General features: G+C 51.6%; 1 protein-coding gene across 1 annotated transcript in view; it reads right to left on the minus strand.

The window, feature by feature from the left end:
* The window catches only part of RAB41 (RAB41, member RAS oncogene family), a 29,266-nt gene extending 16,725 nt beyond the window's left edge, over nt 1-12,541 (minus strand). Inside the window, 5 exon segments of the mRNA XM_073600779.1 lie at nt 531-642; nt 1,869-1,974; nt 3,109-3,162; nt 3,391-3,449; nt 12,342-12,541. Coding sequence (XP_073456880.1) covers nt 531-642; nt 1,869-1,974; nt 3,109-3,162; nt 3,391-3,449; nt 12,342-12,417 — 407 coding nt within the window. The 5' untranslated portion in view covers nt 12,418-12,541.
* Nucleotides 12,542-13,786: the final 1,245 nt, after the last annotated feature.

The following is a 13,786-nucleotide window of genomic DNA, read 5'->3' on the forward strand; positions in this document are numbered from 1 at the left end:
CCAGGGAGGTCGCAATGTCGGCCGCCCCTAGGCCGATATGTCCGTCGGATCGGGTCCCAGCGCTGCCATTCAAACTAAGGGAAACAGGTAGGGGAGCCTTGCGGTCTCACTGCCCTTTCCTACTGCTTTGTGAATGGTCAGCTGTGTTCTGGGACACACACACAGGTCCCAGAAGACAACGTGAGGAGAAGAATGAAGACTAGTAGGAAATGGCAGATTAGCACAATCTACCTAGTAACAGCCATAGGCAGTGGCAGATTAGGACAATCTGCCTAGCAACAGCCATTTCTGGTAAGTAAAAAAATTTTTTTTCACATTTTTAGGAGCCTTTTCATGTAATTTTTTTTTCTTTTTTTAAAGGTGGACCTCTGCTTTAATAGAGGCGAAAAACAAAGAGAGATCATGTACAAAAAGTGTAGGAAACATTTCACCAGAAAGATGAGGAGACCGCCAAGTGGTTGCCACGGGTGACAAGACTGAAGCTTTCCCCTTAGGGAAGATTTCCTTCCGGTCACAGCGGTGTTCATTACCTCTTATCTGCCAGATCCGTCTTATTTCCCACAAGCATGATGATGACATCACTTCCCCTCTCTGTCCGCACGTCATCGATCCATTTGGAGGTTTGCTGGAAGGAATTCAGATCTGGGCAGAAGAAGACAAATATCAGAAATTCATTTTCATAAAATGTATCCTGACCGATCGTTTTCCTCCGAGGGATGATGATTATGAGGAGGATGAGGGATGAGGATGATGATGATGAGGAGGAGGATGACGAGTATGATGATGAACGCAGGCCGGGGTCACAGCCTCACCTTCTTCCTTGTAAATGTCTATTCCAGGGGGGACACTTTACTTCTATTAAACTCACTGCAACAATGTTTCTTTTTTATCTCTTCCTCTTAAACAAACGTAAAAACGTTTTTTATTCTATTTTTGTGCTATAAGACAACACTTCCTGGGTTTCTGGCCTAGGCTGAGCCCCTCCTGGGACGGCTCGGTCACACCTATTCCCAGGGGGGCTGCGTGTTTATAAGCCGCAATTGTGCCGCGGATTTTTTTGCGCGTGCGCACAAAACAACGCCGGGGCGGTCTTGTAGCGATCTGTCGGAGGATGCCGTTTGCTCGCATGCTCAGAAAGCCCAACCAGGCATTTTTTTAACCACATGACCCCTTAAAAAAGGTTTTACTCCGTTCATGACCAGGCCATTTATTTCTAGGGGGGGGGGGATTAAAAAAGTCAGCAGCTACAAATACTGTTAGTTTGTAACTTTTAATACAAGGACACTTCCCCGTCCTGGAATCCCGTGATGTTGGCATCCCAAGCCGATCCGTCCATCGCCTCCGGGTGCAGGCGCCGTCATCCTTACTAAAAAGGAAACAGGAAGTGAAGCCTTGCGGCCTCACAGCCCTGCCTTCTACTGCGCATGCACGAGTCGCGCTTTCTGAATGGTCCCCGCTGTCTTCTGGGACCTGTGTGAGGAGGAGGGGCCTGGAAATTGCGTAGATTGTGGCGATCTTACCCGATATGGGAGCGGGTACCGGGTTGTAAACGAGGGCTCAATCCCCCACAAAGCACACGCATTGCACATGGAGTGGCCCTATTCACTGGAAGGAGTCACAGCTGCCAGGCATTACGATCGCTGAAAGCATTAGGGGGTACAAATCCTGCTGCAGCCATGAAGCAAAGCCTTATGGCGTGTGTACAGCCTCTTCTGCTAAAGGGGAGCAGTTGGCAGTTTTGGGGGTGGTAAAAACGCAGCTCAGCCACAGGGTTTTACCACCCTTCAACTGCCTTCAGGAAGTTCAGCTGGTTCCAACCACAGGGCCCAGCGATGGAAGATGAGAGGGATTATGAGAAGGGAACTCACTTGTGATGTCATACACCACCACGGCTATGGTGGAATCCCGGATGTAGCTGGGGATCAGACTGCGAAAGCGCTCCTGTCCGGCGGTGTCCCAGAGCTGCAGCCGCACCTGCTGGTACCAGACCGAGGAGAACAGGAGAGAAAAGGTGCAAATTGTGTGAGGAGGGAAGAGAGGGACACAAAGAGAAAAACACAAAGAGATGAGCTGGAGAGAGACACAAAGAGCACGGCATCAACATTCACTGGGACCCCCGTGACCCCGCCTCCCGACTGAATCCCCGCCTCCCGACTGAATCCCCGCCTCCCGAGTGAATCTCTGCTAGTCCATTAGATTTAGGGTTCAACCACACTTTAGCTACATTAATAGCCCATGATAAGGTGTGTCACACTAAGGCGGCTTATTCATAGTAAACGCTCTGCCAATGCACCACAACGGAGGAACAAAAATGTGAACGACCCGTTCAGAAAGCGCAGCGCGCCAACCGGCAAGGTGAATGTATTGTGGTGTGCCGCACTGACTGACCACCGAGGGCAGCTACACCCACTGACCCCCCCCCAAAGGGCAGCCGCACCCACTGACCCCCCAGAGGGCAGCCGCACCCACTGCCCCCCCCCAGGGCAGCCGCACCCACTGACCCCCCCCCAGAGGGCAGCCGCACCCACTGACCCCCCCCCAGAGGGCAGCCGCACCCACTGACCCCCCCCCAGAGGGCAGCCGCACCCACTGACCCCCCCCCAGAGGGCAGCCGCACCCACTGACCCCCCCCCAGAGGGCAGCCGCACCCACTGACCCCCCCCCAGAGGGCAGCCGCACCCACTGACCCCCCCCCAGAGGGCAGCCGCACCCACTGACCCCCCCCAGAGGGCAGCCGCACCCACTGGCCCCCCCCCAGAGGGCAGCCGCACCCACTGGCCCCCCCCCCAGAGGGCAGCCGCACCCACTGACCCCCCCCCCAGAGGGCAGCCGCACCCACTGCCCCCCCCCCCCAGAGGGCAGCCGCACCCACTGGCCCCCCCAGGGCAGCCGCACCCCCACTGATCCCCCCGAGAGCAGCCGCACCCCCACTGACAAACCCCCCCCCCAGAGGGCAGCTGATAATAAATCTAGCGCTCTGAGCAGAAATCTGGATGTGGGCTCCTGTCTTTGGGGAACACCAGAACAATCCCCTTTTCACAACAATAAGGGGTCCTTTATATATAAATGCGGACAGTCTAAGATTTCACACAATCGGTATGGCCTCACCGTGCGATCCTCCAGGTACATGGTCTTGGAAAGGAAATCGATGCCGATGGTCGCCTATAAAACATGGACATGGCACATACAAGACATTAGTGGATGAGAAGAAGTGCGGGAAGATCTCAGGTTATATAAAGTGGAAAGGATTGGAGCAAATGAATAAAGCCGAACACCCCACAGCTGATTAAAGTATCAGATAAGAACATCTCTAATCCCCCCCCATCAAATAATCTCTTTAAACAATAAAGGAGCATTAGGGCGATGGAAGGTCGAGTTGTAGCCGCTCACCTGATAGGTGTTATCAAAGCTGTCATACATGAAGCGGGTGATCAGAGACGTCTTCCCAACTGTACAGAGAGAGAGAAGAGAAATCTTCACATCAAACACAAAGTATCAATTCATCAATAAACTCTTTAAATCCGATCCCCCCCTTTTAATAATCCAGTAATCGATCAATAAACCCTCTCCACCCGCCATGTAGTACAATGACAGCGGGGGCAGGACCATGTCATATGACGTCACCCCGGTGTTGGCACGCAGGGCGGCGACCCCGATCCCTGTAAAGAGACGATGACACGGATCTTTACCCATGTGATCAGCTGTATCCAATCACAGCCAGTCCCATGTAAACACGGAAGTGACTTTTATCGGCTCTCCTCACCTCACACTGACAGAGAGAGAGAAGGGCCAATCAGCGGCATCTCCTCACAGGGGAGACCTGTACAGGGAATCAGTGCCCAGTGACACCAGTGTCCATCAGTGATGCCAATCAGTGCCCAGTGACACCAGTGATGCCAATCAGTGCCCAGTGACACCAGTGATGCCAATCAGTGCCCAGTGACACCAGTGATGCCAATCAGTGCCCAGTGACACCAGTGATGCCAATCAGTGATGTCAGTCAGTGCCAAGTGACACCAGTGTCCATCAGTGATGTCAGTCAGTGCCCAGTGACACCAGTGATGTCAGTCAGTGCCCAGTGACACCAGTGATGCCAATCAGTGCCCAGTGACACCAGTGATGCCAATCAGTGCCCAGTGACACCAGTGATGCCAATCAGTGCCCAGTGACACCAGTGATGCCAATCAGTGCCCAGTGACACCAGTGATGCCAATCAGTGCCCAGTGACACCAGTGATGCCAATCAGTGCCCAGTGACACCAGTGATGCCAATCAGTGCCCAGTGACACCAGTGATGCCAATCAGTGCCCAGTGACACCAGTGATGCCAATCAGTGCCCAGTGACACCAGTGATGCCAATCAGTGCCCAGTGACACCAGTGATGCCAATCAGTGCCCAGTGACACCAGTGATGCCAATCAGTGCCCAGTGACACCAGTGATGCCAATCAGTGCCCAGTGACACCAGTGATGCCAATCAGTGCCCAGTGACACCAGTGATGCCAATCAGTGCCCAGTGACACCAGTGATGCCAATCAGTGCCCAGTGACACCAGTGACGCCAATCAGTGCCCAGTGACACCAGTGATGCCAATCAGTGCCCAGTGACACCAGTGTCCATCAGTGATGTCAGTCAGTGCCCAGTGACACCAGTGCATATCAGTGATGCCAGTCAGTGCAGCATTGCAGGGCTCAGCAGTGCCACCAATCAGTGCTGCAGTGCCCATCAGTGATGCCTATCAGTGCCCATCAGTGACACCAAATCATGGACACCCAATCAGTGCCCGTCAGGGACACCCAATCAGTGCTGTCTATCAGTGCCCATTAGTGATGCCAGTCAGAGCTGCATTTCAGTGCCTCCTCACCAGTGCCGCCTATCAGTCAAGGAGAAAAGAAAAATTATTTACAAAATTTTCTGACATAAACTAAGTAAAATTTTTTTTTTTTAAATTCAACATTTTGGGTCTTTTTTTCGTTTTTTTTTTTGCAAAAATAAAAAAATAAAAAACCCTCCAGCTGTGATTAAATACCACCAAAAGAAAGCTCTGTGTGAAAAACAAAATGTCATCAAAGTACAGTGTTACATGACTGATTAATTGTCATTCAAAGTGTGACCGCGCTGAAAGCTGGCCTGGGCAAGAAGGGGGTAAAAGTGCCCGGTTTTAAAGCGGTTAAATTTATACAAGAACATAAATGTACCAACTAGTGCTCCCCTGGAAGGCACTGCTGATGTAGCCTTCCCAGGGGGCAGCAAGGCGGCACTGGGTGACGTAGCCTTCCCAGGGGGCGGCACCGGTGACGTAGCCTTCCCAGGGGGCGGAACCGGTGACGTAGCCTTCCCAGGGGGCGGAACCGGTGACGTAGCCTTCCCAGGGGGCGGCACCGGTGACGTAGCCTTCCCAGGGGGCGGCACCGGTGACGTAGCCTTCCCAGGGGGCGGCACCGGTGACGTAGCCTTCCCAGGGGGCGGAACCGGGGACGTAGCCTTCCCAGGGGGCGGAACCGGGGACGTAGCCTTCCCAGGGGGCGGCACCGGGGACGTAGCCTTCCCAGGGGGCGGCACCGGGGACGTAGCCTTCCCAGGGGGCGGCACCGGTGACGTAGCCTTCCCAGGGGGCGGCACCGGTGACGTAGCCTTCCCAGGGGGCGGCACCGGTGACGTAGCCTTCCCAGGGGGCGGCACCGGTGACGTAGCCTTCCCAGGGGGCGGAACCGGTGACGTAGCCTTCCCAGGGGGCGGCACCGGTGACGTAGCCTTCCCAGGGGGCGGAACCGGTGACGTAGCCTTCCCAGGGGGCGGAACCGGTGACGTAGCCTTCCCAGGGGGCGGAACCGGTGACGTAGCCTTCCCAGGGGGCGGAACCGGTGACGTAGCCTTCCCAGGGGGCGGCACCGGTGACGTAGCCTTCCCAGGGGGCGGAACCGGTGACGTAGCCTTCCCAGGGGGCGGAACCGGTGACGTAGCCTTCCCAGGGGGCGGAACCGGTGACGTAGCCTTCCCAGGGGGCGGAACCGGTGACGTAGCCTTCCCAGGGGGCGGAACCGGTGACGTAGCCTTCCCAGGGGGCGGAACCGGTGACGTAGCCTTCCCAGGGGGCGGAACCGGTGACGTAGCCTTCCCAGGGGGCGGAACCGGTGACGTAGCCTTCCCAGGGGGCGGAACCGGTGACGTAGCCTTCCCAGGGGGCGGAACCGGTGACGTAGCCTTCCCAGGGGGCGGAACCGGTGACGTAGCCTTCCCAGGGGGCGGAACCGGTGACGTAGCCTTCCCAGGGGGCGGAACCGGTGACGTAGCCTTCCCAGGGGGCGGAACCGGTGACGTAGCCTTCCCAGGGGGCGGAACCGGTGACGTAGCCTTCCCAGGGGGCGGAACCGGTGACGTAGCCTTCCCAGGGGGCGGAACCGGTGACGTAGCCTTCCCAGGGGGCAGAAGGAAGGTGCTGGCTGTGTCACCAGTGCCTTGAAAAACAAGGAAGTAGAAGAAATAAAAGCACAAGTTTCCAGAAGACTGTAAAGTGATAAATGTATAATATGCACAGCTGGATTCCGGTGATTTCTTGGTTGGGTTGGGGAGGATCTTCCAGCGAGAATGTTTATTGGTGCAGAGCTAAGAAAGGGGGAGGGGCACTCTTATCAGACCCCTCCTCCAAACTGGCAAAATCGGTAACAAAGCTCAGCATGGAGGATTCATTTATTTTCCTGATTCAGCCGAAATCAACCCGCCCTCCCTGACACATCGTACTGTCACAATACACCGATCAGTGGCTGCAGCAGCTGCCGATCGCCCAATACTGCTACAGGGCGGCCGCATTGCCCAGGATCATATATATATATATATATATATATATATATATATATATATATATATATATATATATATATATATATAGACCCCATGTCCACCGTCAGATCGCCGTTCTGTCAGTAGGGGGAGGGGATGGATCCTGCAAAGCAGAGATATGGATCCATGCCTTCCCCCTATTACAAGCACCTCCCCCCACTACAGGAAAACACTGGCTAGGCACACAGTTAACCCTTTGATCGCCCCTTCCCAGCCAGTGTCATCAGTACAGTGACAGTATATAGTAGGGGTCTTTAACTAGTTGCCACCCGCCCACGTCATATGACAACGTCCCAGAACGGGACACGGCGCGTCTCCCATATCTGTAAAGAGCCACGGCCCCGACTCTTTAACCATGTGATCGGCTGTGTCCAATCACGTCCGGTCACATGTAAACAGGGAGATACCGGTAATCAACCAGGAGATAACTACAACTCCCAGCATGCCCTGCCCCCTCCAATATTCTGCAGTCAGGAGAGAACTACAACTCCCAGCATGTCCCCTCCCTGTATTCTACACCTAGGAGAGAACTACAACTCCCAGCATGCCCTCCCCCCCCGTATTCTACACCTAGGAGAGAACTACAACTCCCAGCATGTCCCCTCCCCGTAATCTACACCTAGGAGAGAACTACAACTCCCAGCATGCCCTCTCCCCGTATTCTACACCTAGGAGAGAACTACAACTCCCAGCATGTCCCCTCCCCGTATTATACACCTAGGAGAGAACTAGAACTCCCAGCATGTCCCCCCTGTATTCTACACCTAGGAGAGAACTACAACTCCCAGCATGTCCCCTCCAATATTCTACACCTAGGAGAGAACTACAACTCCCAGCATGCCCTCTCCTTGTATTCTACACCTAGGAGAGAACTACAACTCCCAGCATGTCCCCTCCTGTATTCTACACCTAGGAGAGAACTACAACTCCCAGCATGTCCCCTCCCCGTATTCTACACCTAGGAGAGAACTACAACTCCCAGCATGTCCCCTCCCTGTATTCTACACCTAGAAGAGAACTACAACTCCCAGCATGTCCTCTCCCTGTATTCTACACCTAGGAGAGAACTACAACTCCCCGCATGTCCCCTCCCCGTATTCTACACCTAGGAGAGAACTACAACTCCCAGCATGTCCCCTCCCCGTATTCTACACCTAGGAGAGAACTACAACTCCCAGCATGTCCCCTCCTGTATTCTACACCTAGGAGAGAACAACAACTCCCAGCATGTCCCCTCCCTGTATTCTACACCTAGGAGAGAACTACAACTCCCAGCATGTCCCCTCCCCCCCTGTATTCTACACCTAGGAGAGAACTACAACTCCCAGCATGTCCCCTCCTGTATTCTACACCTAGGAGAGAACTACAACTCCCAGCATGTCCCCTCCCTGTATTCTACACCTAGGAGAGAACTACAACTCCCAGCATGTCCCCTCCCCGTATTCTACACCTAGGAGAGAACTACAACTCCCAGCATGTCCCCTCCCCGTATTCTACACCTAGGAGAGAACTACAACTCCCAGCATGTCCCCTCCCTGTATTCTACACCTAGGAGAGAACTACAACTCCCAGCATGTCCCCTCCCTGTATTCTACACCTAGGAGAGAACTACAACTCCCAGCATGTCCCCTCCCTGTATTCTACACCTAGGAGAGAACTACAACTCCCAGCATGTCCCCTCCCCCCGTATTCTACACCTAGGAGAGAACTACAACTCCCAGCATGTCCCCTCCCCGTATTCTACACCTAGGAGAGAACTACAACTCCCAGCATGTCCCCTCCCCCCCTGTATTCTACACCTAGGAGAGAACTACAACTCCCAGCATGTCCCCTCCCCCCCTGTATTCTACACCTAGGAGAGAACTACAACTGCCAGCATGTCCCCTCCCTGTATTCTACACCTAGGAGAGAACTACAACTCCCAGCATGTCCCCTCCCCCCGTATTCTACACCTAGGAGAGAATTACAACTCCCAGCATGTCCCCTCCCCCCCGTATTCTACACCTAGGAGAGAACTACAACTCCCAGCATGTCCCCTCCCCGTATTCTACACCTAGGAGAGAACTACAACTCCCAGCATGTCCCCTCCCCCCTGTATTCTACACCTAGGAGAGAACTACAACTCCCAGCATGTCCCCTCCCCCCGTATTCTACACCTAGGAGAGAACTACAACTCCCAGCATGTCCCCTCCCCGTATTCTACACCTAGGAGAGAACTACAACTCCCAGCATGTCCCCTCCCCGTATTCTACACCTAGGGGAGAACTACAACTCCCAGCATGTCCCCTCCCCCCGTATTCTACACCTAGGAGAGAACTACAACTCCCAGCATGTCCTCTCCCCGTATTCTACACCTAGGAGAGAACTACAACTCCCAGCATGTCCCCTCCTGTATTCTACACCTAGGAGAGAACTACAACTCCCAGCATGTCCCCTCCTGTATTCTACACCTAGGAGAGAACTACAACTCCCAGCATGTCCCCTCCCCGTATTCTACACCTAGGAGAGAACTACAACTCCCAGCATGTCCCCTCCCTGTATTCTACACCTAGGAGAGAACTACAACTCCCAGCATGTCCCCTCCCCGTATTCTACACCTAGGAGAGAACTACAACTCCCAGCATGTCCCCTCCCCCGTATTCTACACCTAGGAGAGAACTACAACTCCCAGCATGTCCCCTCCCTGTATTCTACACCTAGGAGAGGACTACAACTCCCAGCATGTCCCCTCCCCATATTCTACACCTAGGAGAGAACTACAACTCCCAGCATGTCCCCTCCCTGTATTCTACACCTAGGAGAGAACTACAACTCCCAGCATGTCCCCTCCCCGTATTCTACACCTAGGAGAGAACTACAACTCCCAGCATGTCCCCTCCCCCCCTGTATTCTACACCTAGGAGAGGACTACAACTCCCAGCATGTCCCCTCCCCCCGTATTCTACACCTAGGAGAGAACTACAACTCCCAGCATGTCCTCTCCCCGTATTCTACACCTAGGAGAGAACTACAACTCCCAGCATGTCCCCTCCAATATTCTACACCTAGGAGAGAACTACAACTCCCAGCATGTCCCCTCCTGTATTCTACACCTAGGAGAGAACTACAACTCCCAGCATGTCCCCTCCTGTATTCTACACCTAGGAGAGAACTACAACTCCCAGCATGTCCCCTCCCCGTATTCTACACCTAGGAGAGAACTACAACTCCCAGCATGTCCCCTCCCTGTATTCTACACCTAGGAGAGAACTACAACTCCCAGCATGTCCCCTCCCCGTATTCTACACCTAGGAGAGAACTACAACTCCCAGCATGTCCCCTCCCCCGTATTCTACACCTAGGAGAGAACTACAACTCCCAGCATGTCCCCTCCCCGTCTTCTACACCTAGGAGAGAACTACAACTCCCAGCATGTCCCCTCCCCGTATTCTACACCTAGGAGAGAACTACAACTCCCAGCATGTCCCCTCCCTGTATTCTACACCTAGGAGAGGACTACAACTCCCAGCATGTCCCCTCCCCGTATTCTACACCTAGGAGAGAACTACAACTCCCAGCATGTCCCCTCCCTGTATTCTACACCTAGGAGAGAACTACAACTCCCAGCATGTCCCCTCCCCGTATTCTACACCTAGGAGAGAACTACAACTCCCAGCATGTCCCCTCCCCGTATTCTACACCTAGGAGAGAACTACAACTCCCAGCATGTCCCCTCCCCGTATTCTACACCTAGGAGAGAACTACAACTCCCAGCATGTCCCCTCCCTGTATTCTACACCTAGGAGAGAACTACAACTCCCAGCATGTCCCCTCCCCCCTGTATTCTACACCTAGGAGAGAACTACAACTCCCAGCATGTCCCCTCCTGTATTCTACACCTAGGAGAGAACAACAACTCCCAGCATGTCCCCTCCCTGTATTCTACACCTAGGAGAGAACTACAACTCCCAGCATGTCCCCTCCCCCCCGTATTCTACACCTAGGAGAGAACTACAACTCCCAGCATGTCCCCTCCTGTATTCTACACCTAGGAGAGAACTACAACTCCCAGCATGTCCCCTCCTGTATTCTACACCTAGGAGAGAACAACAACTCCCAGCATGTCCCCTCCCCCCCCTGTATTCTACACCTAGGAGAGAACTACAACTCCCAGCATGTCCCCTCCCTGTATTCTACACCTAGGAGAGAACTACAACTCCCAGCATGTCCCCTCCTGTATTCTACACCTAGGAGAGAACTACAACTCCCAGCATGTCCTCTCCCTGTATTCTACACCTAGGAGAGAACTACAACTCCCAGCATGTCCCCTCCCCGTATTCTACACCTAGGAGAGAACTACAACTCCCAGCATGTCCTCTCCCCGTATTCTACACCTAGGAGAGAACTACAACTCCCAGCATGTCCCCTCCCCGTATTCTACACCTAGGAGAGAACTACAACTCCCAGCATGTCCCCTCCCCGTATTCTACACCTAGGAGAGAACTACAACTCCCAGCATGTCCCCTCCCTGTATTCTACACCTAGGAGAGAACTACAACTCCCAGCATGTCCCCTCCCCGTATTCTACACCTAGGAGAGAACTACAACTCCCAGCATGTCCCCTCCCCGTATTCTACACCTAGGAGAGAACTACAACTCCCAGCATGTCCCCTCCCCGTATTCTACACCTAGGAGAGAACTACAACTCCCAGCATGTCCCCTCCCCGTATTCTACACCTAGGAGAGAACTACAACTCCCAGCATGTCCCCTCCCCGTATTCTACACCTAGGAGAGAACTACAACTCCCAGCATGTCCCCTCCCTGTATTCTACACCTAGGAGAGAACTACAACTCCCAGCATGTCCCCTCCCTGTATTCTACACCTAGGAGAGAACTACAACTCCCAGCATGTCCCCTCCCCGTATTCTACACCTAGGAGAGAACTACAACTCCCAGCATGTCCCCTCCCCGTATTCTACACCTAGGAGAGAACTACAACTCCCAGCATGTCCCCTCCCCCCCTGTATTCTACACCTAGGAGAGAACTACAACTGCCAGCATGTCCCCTCCCTGTATTCTACACCTAGGAGAGAACTACAACTCCCAGCATGTCCCCTCCCCGTATTCTACACCTAGGAGAGAACTACAACTCCCAGCATGTCCCCTCCCCGTCTTCTACACCTAGGAGAGAACTACAACTCCCAGCATGTCCCCTCCTGTATTCTACACCTAGGAGAGAACTACAACTCCCAGCATGTCCCCTCCCCCCGTATTCTACACCTAGGAGAGAACTACAACTCCCAGCATGTCCCCTCCCCGTATTCTACACCTAGGAGAGAACTACAACTCCCAGCATGTCCCCTCCCCTGTATTCTCCAGTCTGGAGGAGAACTACAACTCCCAGCATGTCCCCTCCAATATTCTGCAGCCTGGAGGAGAACTACAACTCCCCTCCCCCTCCTCCTAGGCCCGGTCAGGCCTCCTCCTCCTCCTCTCCCCGGGCTCTCCTCTCCCGGCCGCTCACCGCTCTGCTCTCCCAGGAACACGAGCTTGAACTTCCTCAGAGGATTCCCGAATTCTCCTCCGCCGGCCGAGCTCATGATGGCGCCGAGTCCCCTCACACGACACGACCCTCCGCCACCGACTCACTGCGCGGGCACGCTGCACAGGGGGGGGACCGGGAGCGAGCTCGTCACGTGCGCGCCTCCGCGGGGAGGGAGGGGCCGCGCGCGACACCGCCATGGGCCAGACAAACAAGACGCCTCGGCGCCATCTTGGTACACCCACGGGAAGCCGGGGGGAGGAGCATCAATGTATATATAATAATATATGATAAAATAATATAAATATATAAAATGGTGTGTATGAAAAAGTATATAAAATATGGATAAAAACTTTAATACAAATATTTAATATAATAATGTATTTAAAACGTGTATAAAATATACAATAATATAGAATTACATTTTATATATATATATATATATATATATATATATATATATATATATATATATATATATATATATATATATATATTTTATATACTTTATATACTTTTATATATATATATATAAAAGTATATAAAATATATATAAAAATAATACAAATATGTAATATAATGTATTTATAAAGCGTATAAAATATACAATAATATATGATAAAATAATATAAATATATATAATAATGTGTATGAAAAAGTATATAAAATATATATAAAAATAATACAAATATATATAATAATATATATATGAAGAAGTATATAAAACGTATATAAAAATAATACAAATATATAATATAATAAGGTATTTTATAATAATCTATATAAAAAGTGTATGAAATATATAATAATATAGAATAAAATAATATAAATATATAATAATGTATATGAAAAAGTATATAAAATATGTATAAAAATAATACAAATCTGTAATATAACAATGTATTTAAAAAGTGTATAAAATACACAATAATATATGTTAAATAATATAAATATATATTATTATTATTATACAGGATTTTTATAGCACCAACAGTTTATGCAGTGCTTTACAACATGAGGGTAGACAGTACAAATACATATATATATACACTATGTATAAAAAAGGATATAAGATATAATAAATGTAAGTATTATAATTGTCGCTGTATTACATTATTACATTGTAATATTGTCACATTCATCAACATGAGGTCATTAAAGCCCCCACTCCAGGCAAAAACTATTCTCTCCCCCTGTCTAACCAATTGGTAGGTACTGTGACCCCCCCCGATTGTGGGCCCCTGAAATCCCCCCCCCTCTCTTCTGGATCCTGAGAGACCCTCACTTGCATCCAATAAGAAGTGTCCATTTCAGGCAGGCACTGCTGAGGACACCCAAAGAAGGACCCAAAGCAGGAAGTAAACAGAAGATGAGAGGACCTCGGGGTGGGTCACGTGACTACAGTTACAGGTATGTTTTAAAAAAAG

This window comes from Aquarana catesbeiana, linkage group LG09 (assembly GCF_042186555.1).
Source record: "Aquarana catesbeiana isolate 2022-GZ linkage group LG09, ASM4218655v1, whole genome shotgun sequence".
NCBI lineage: Eukaryota > Metazoa > Chordata > Amphibia > Anura > Ranidae > Aquarana > Aquarana catesbeiana.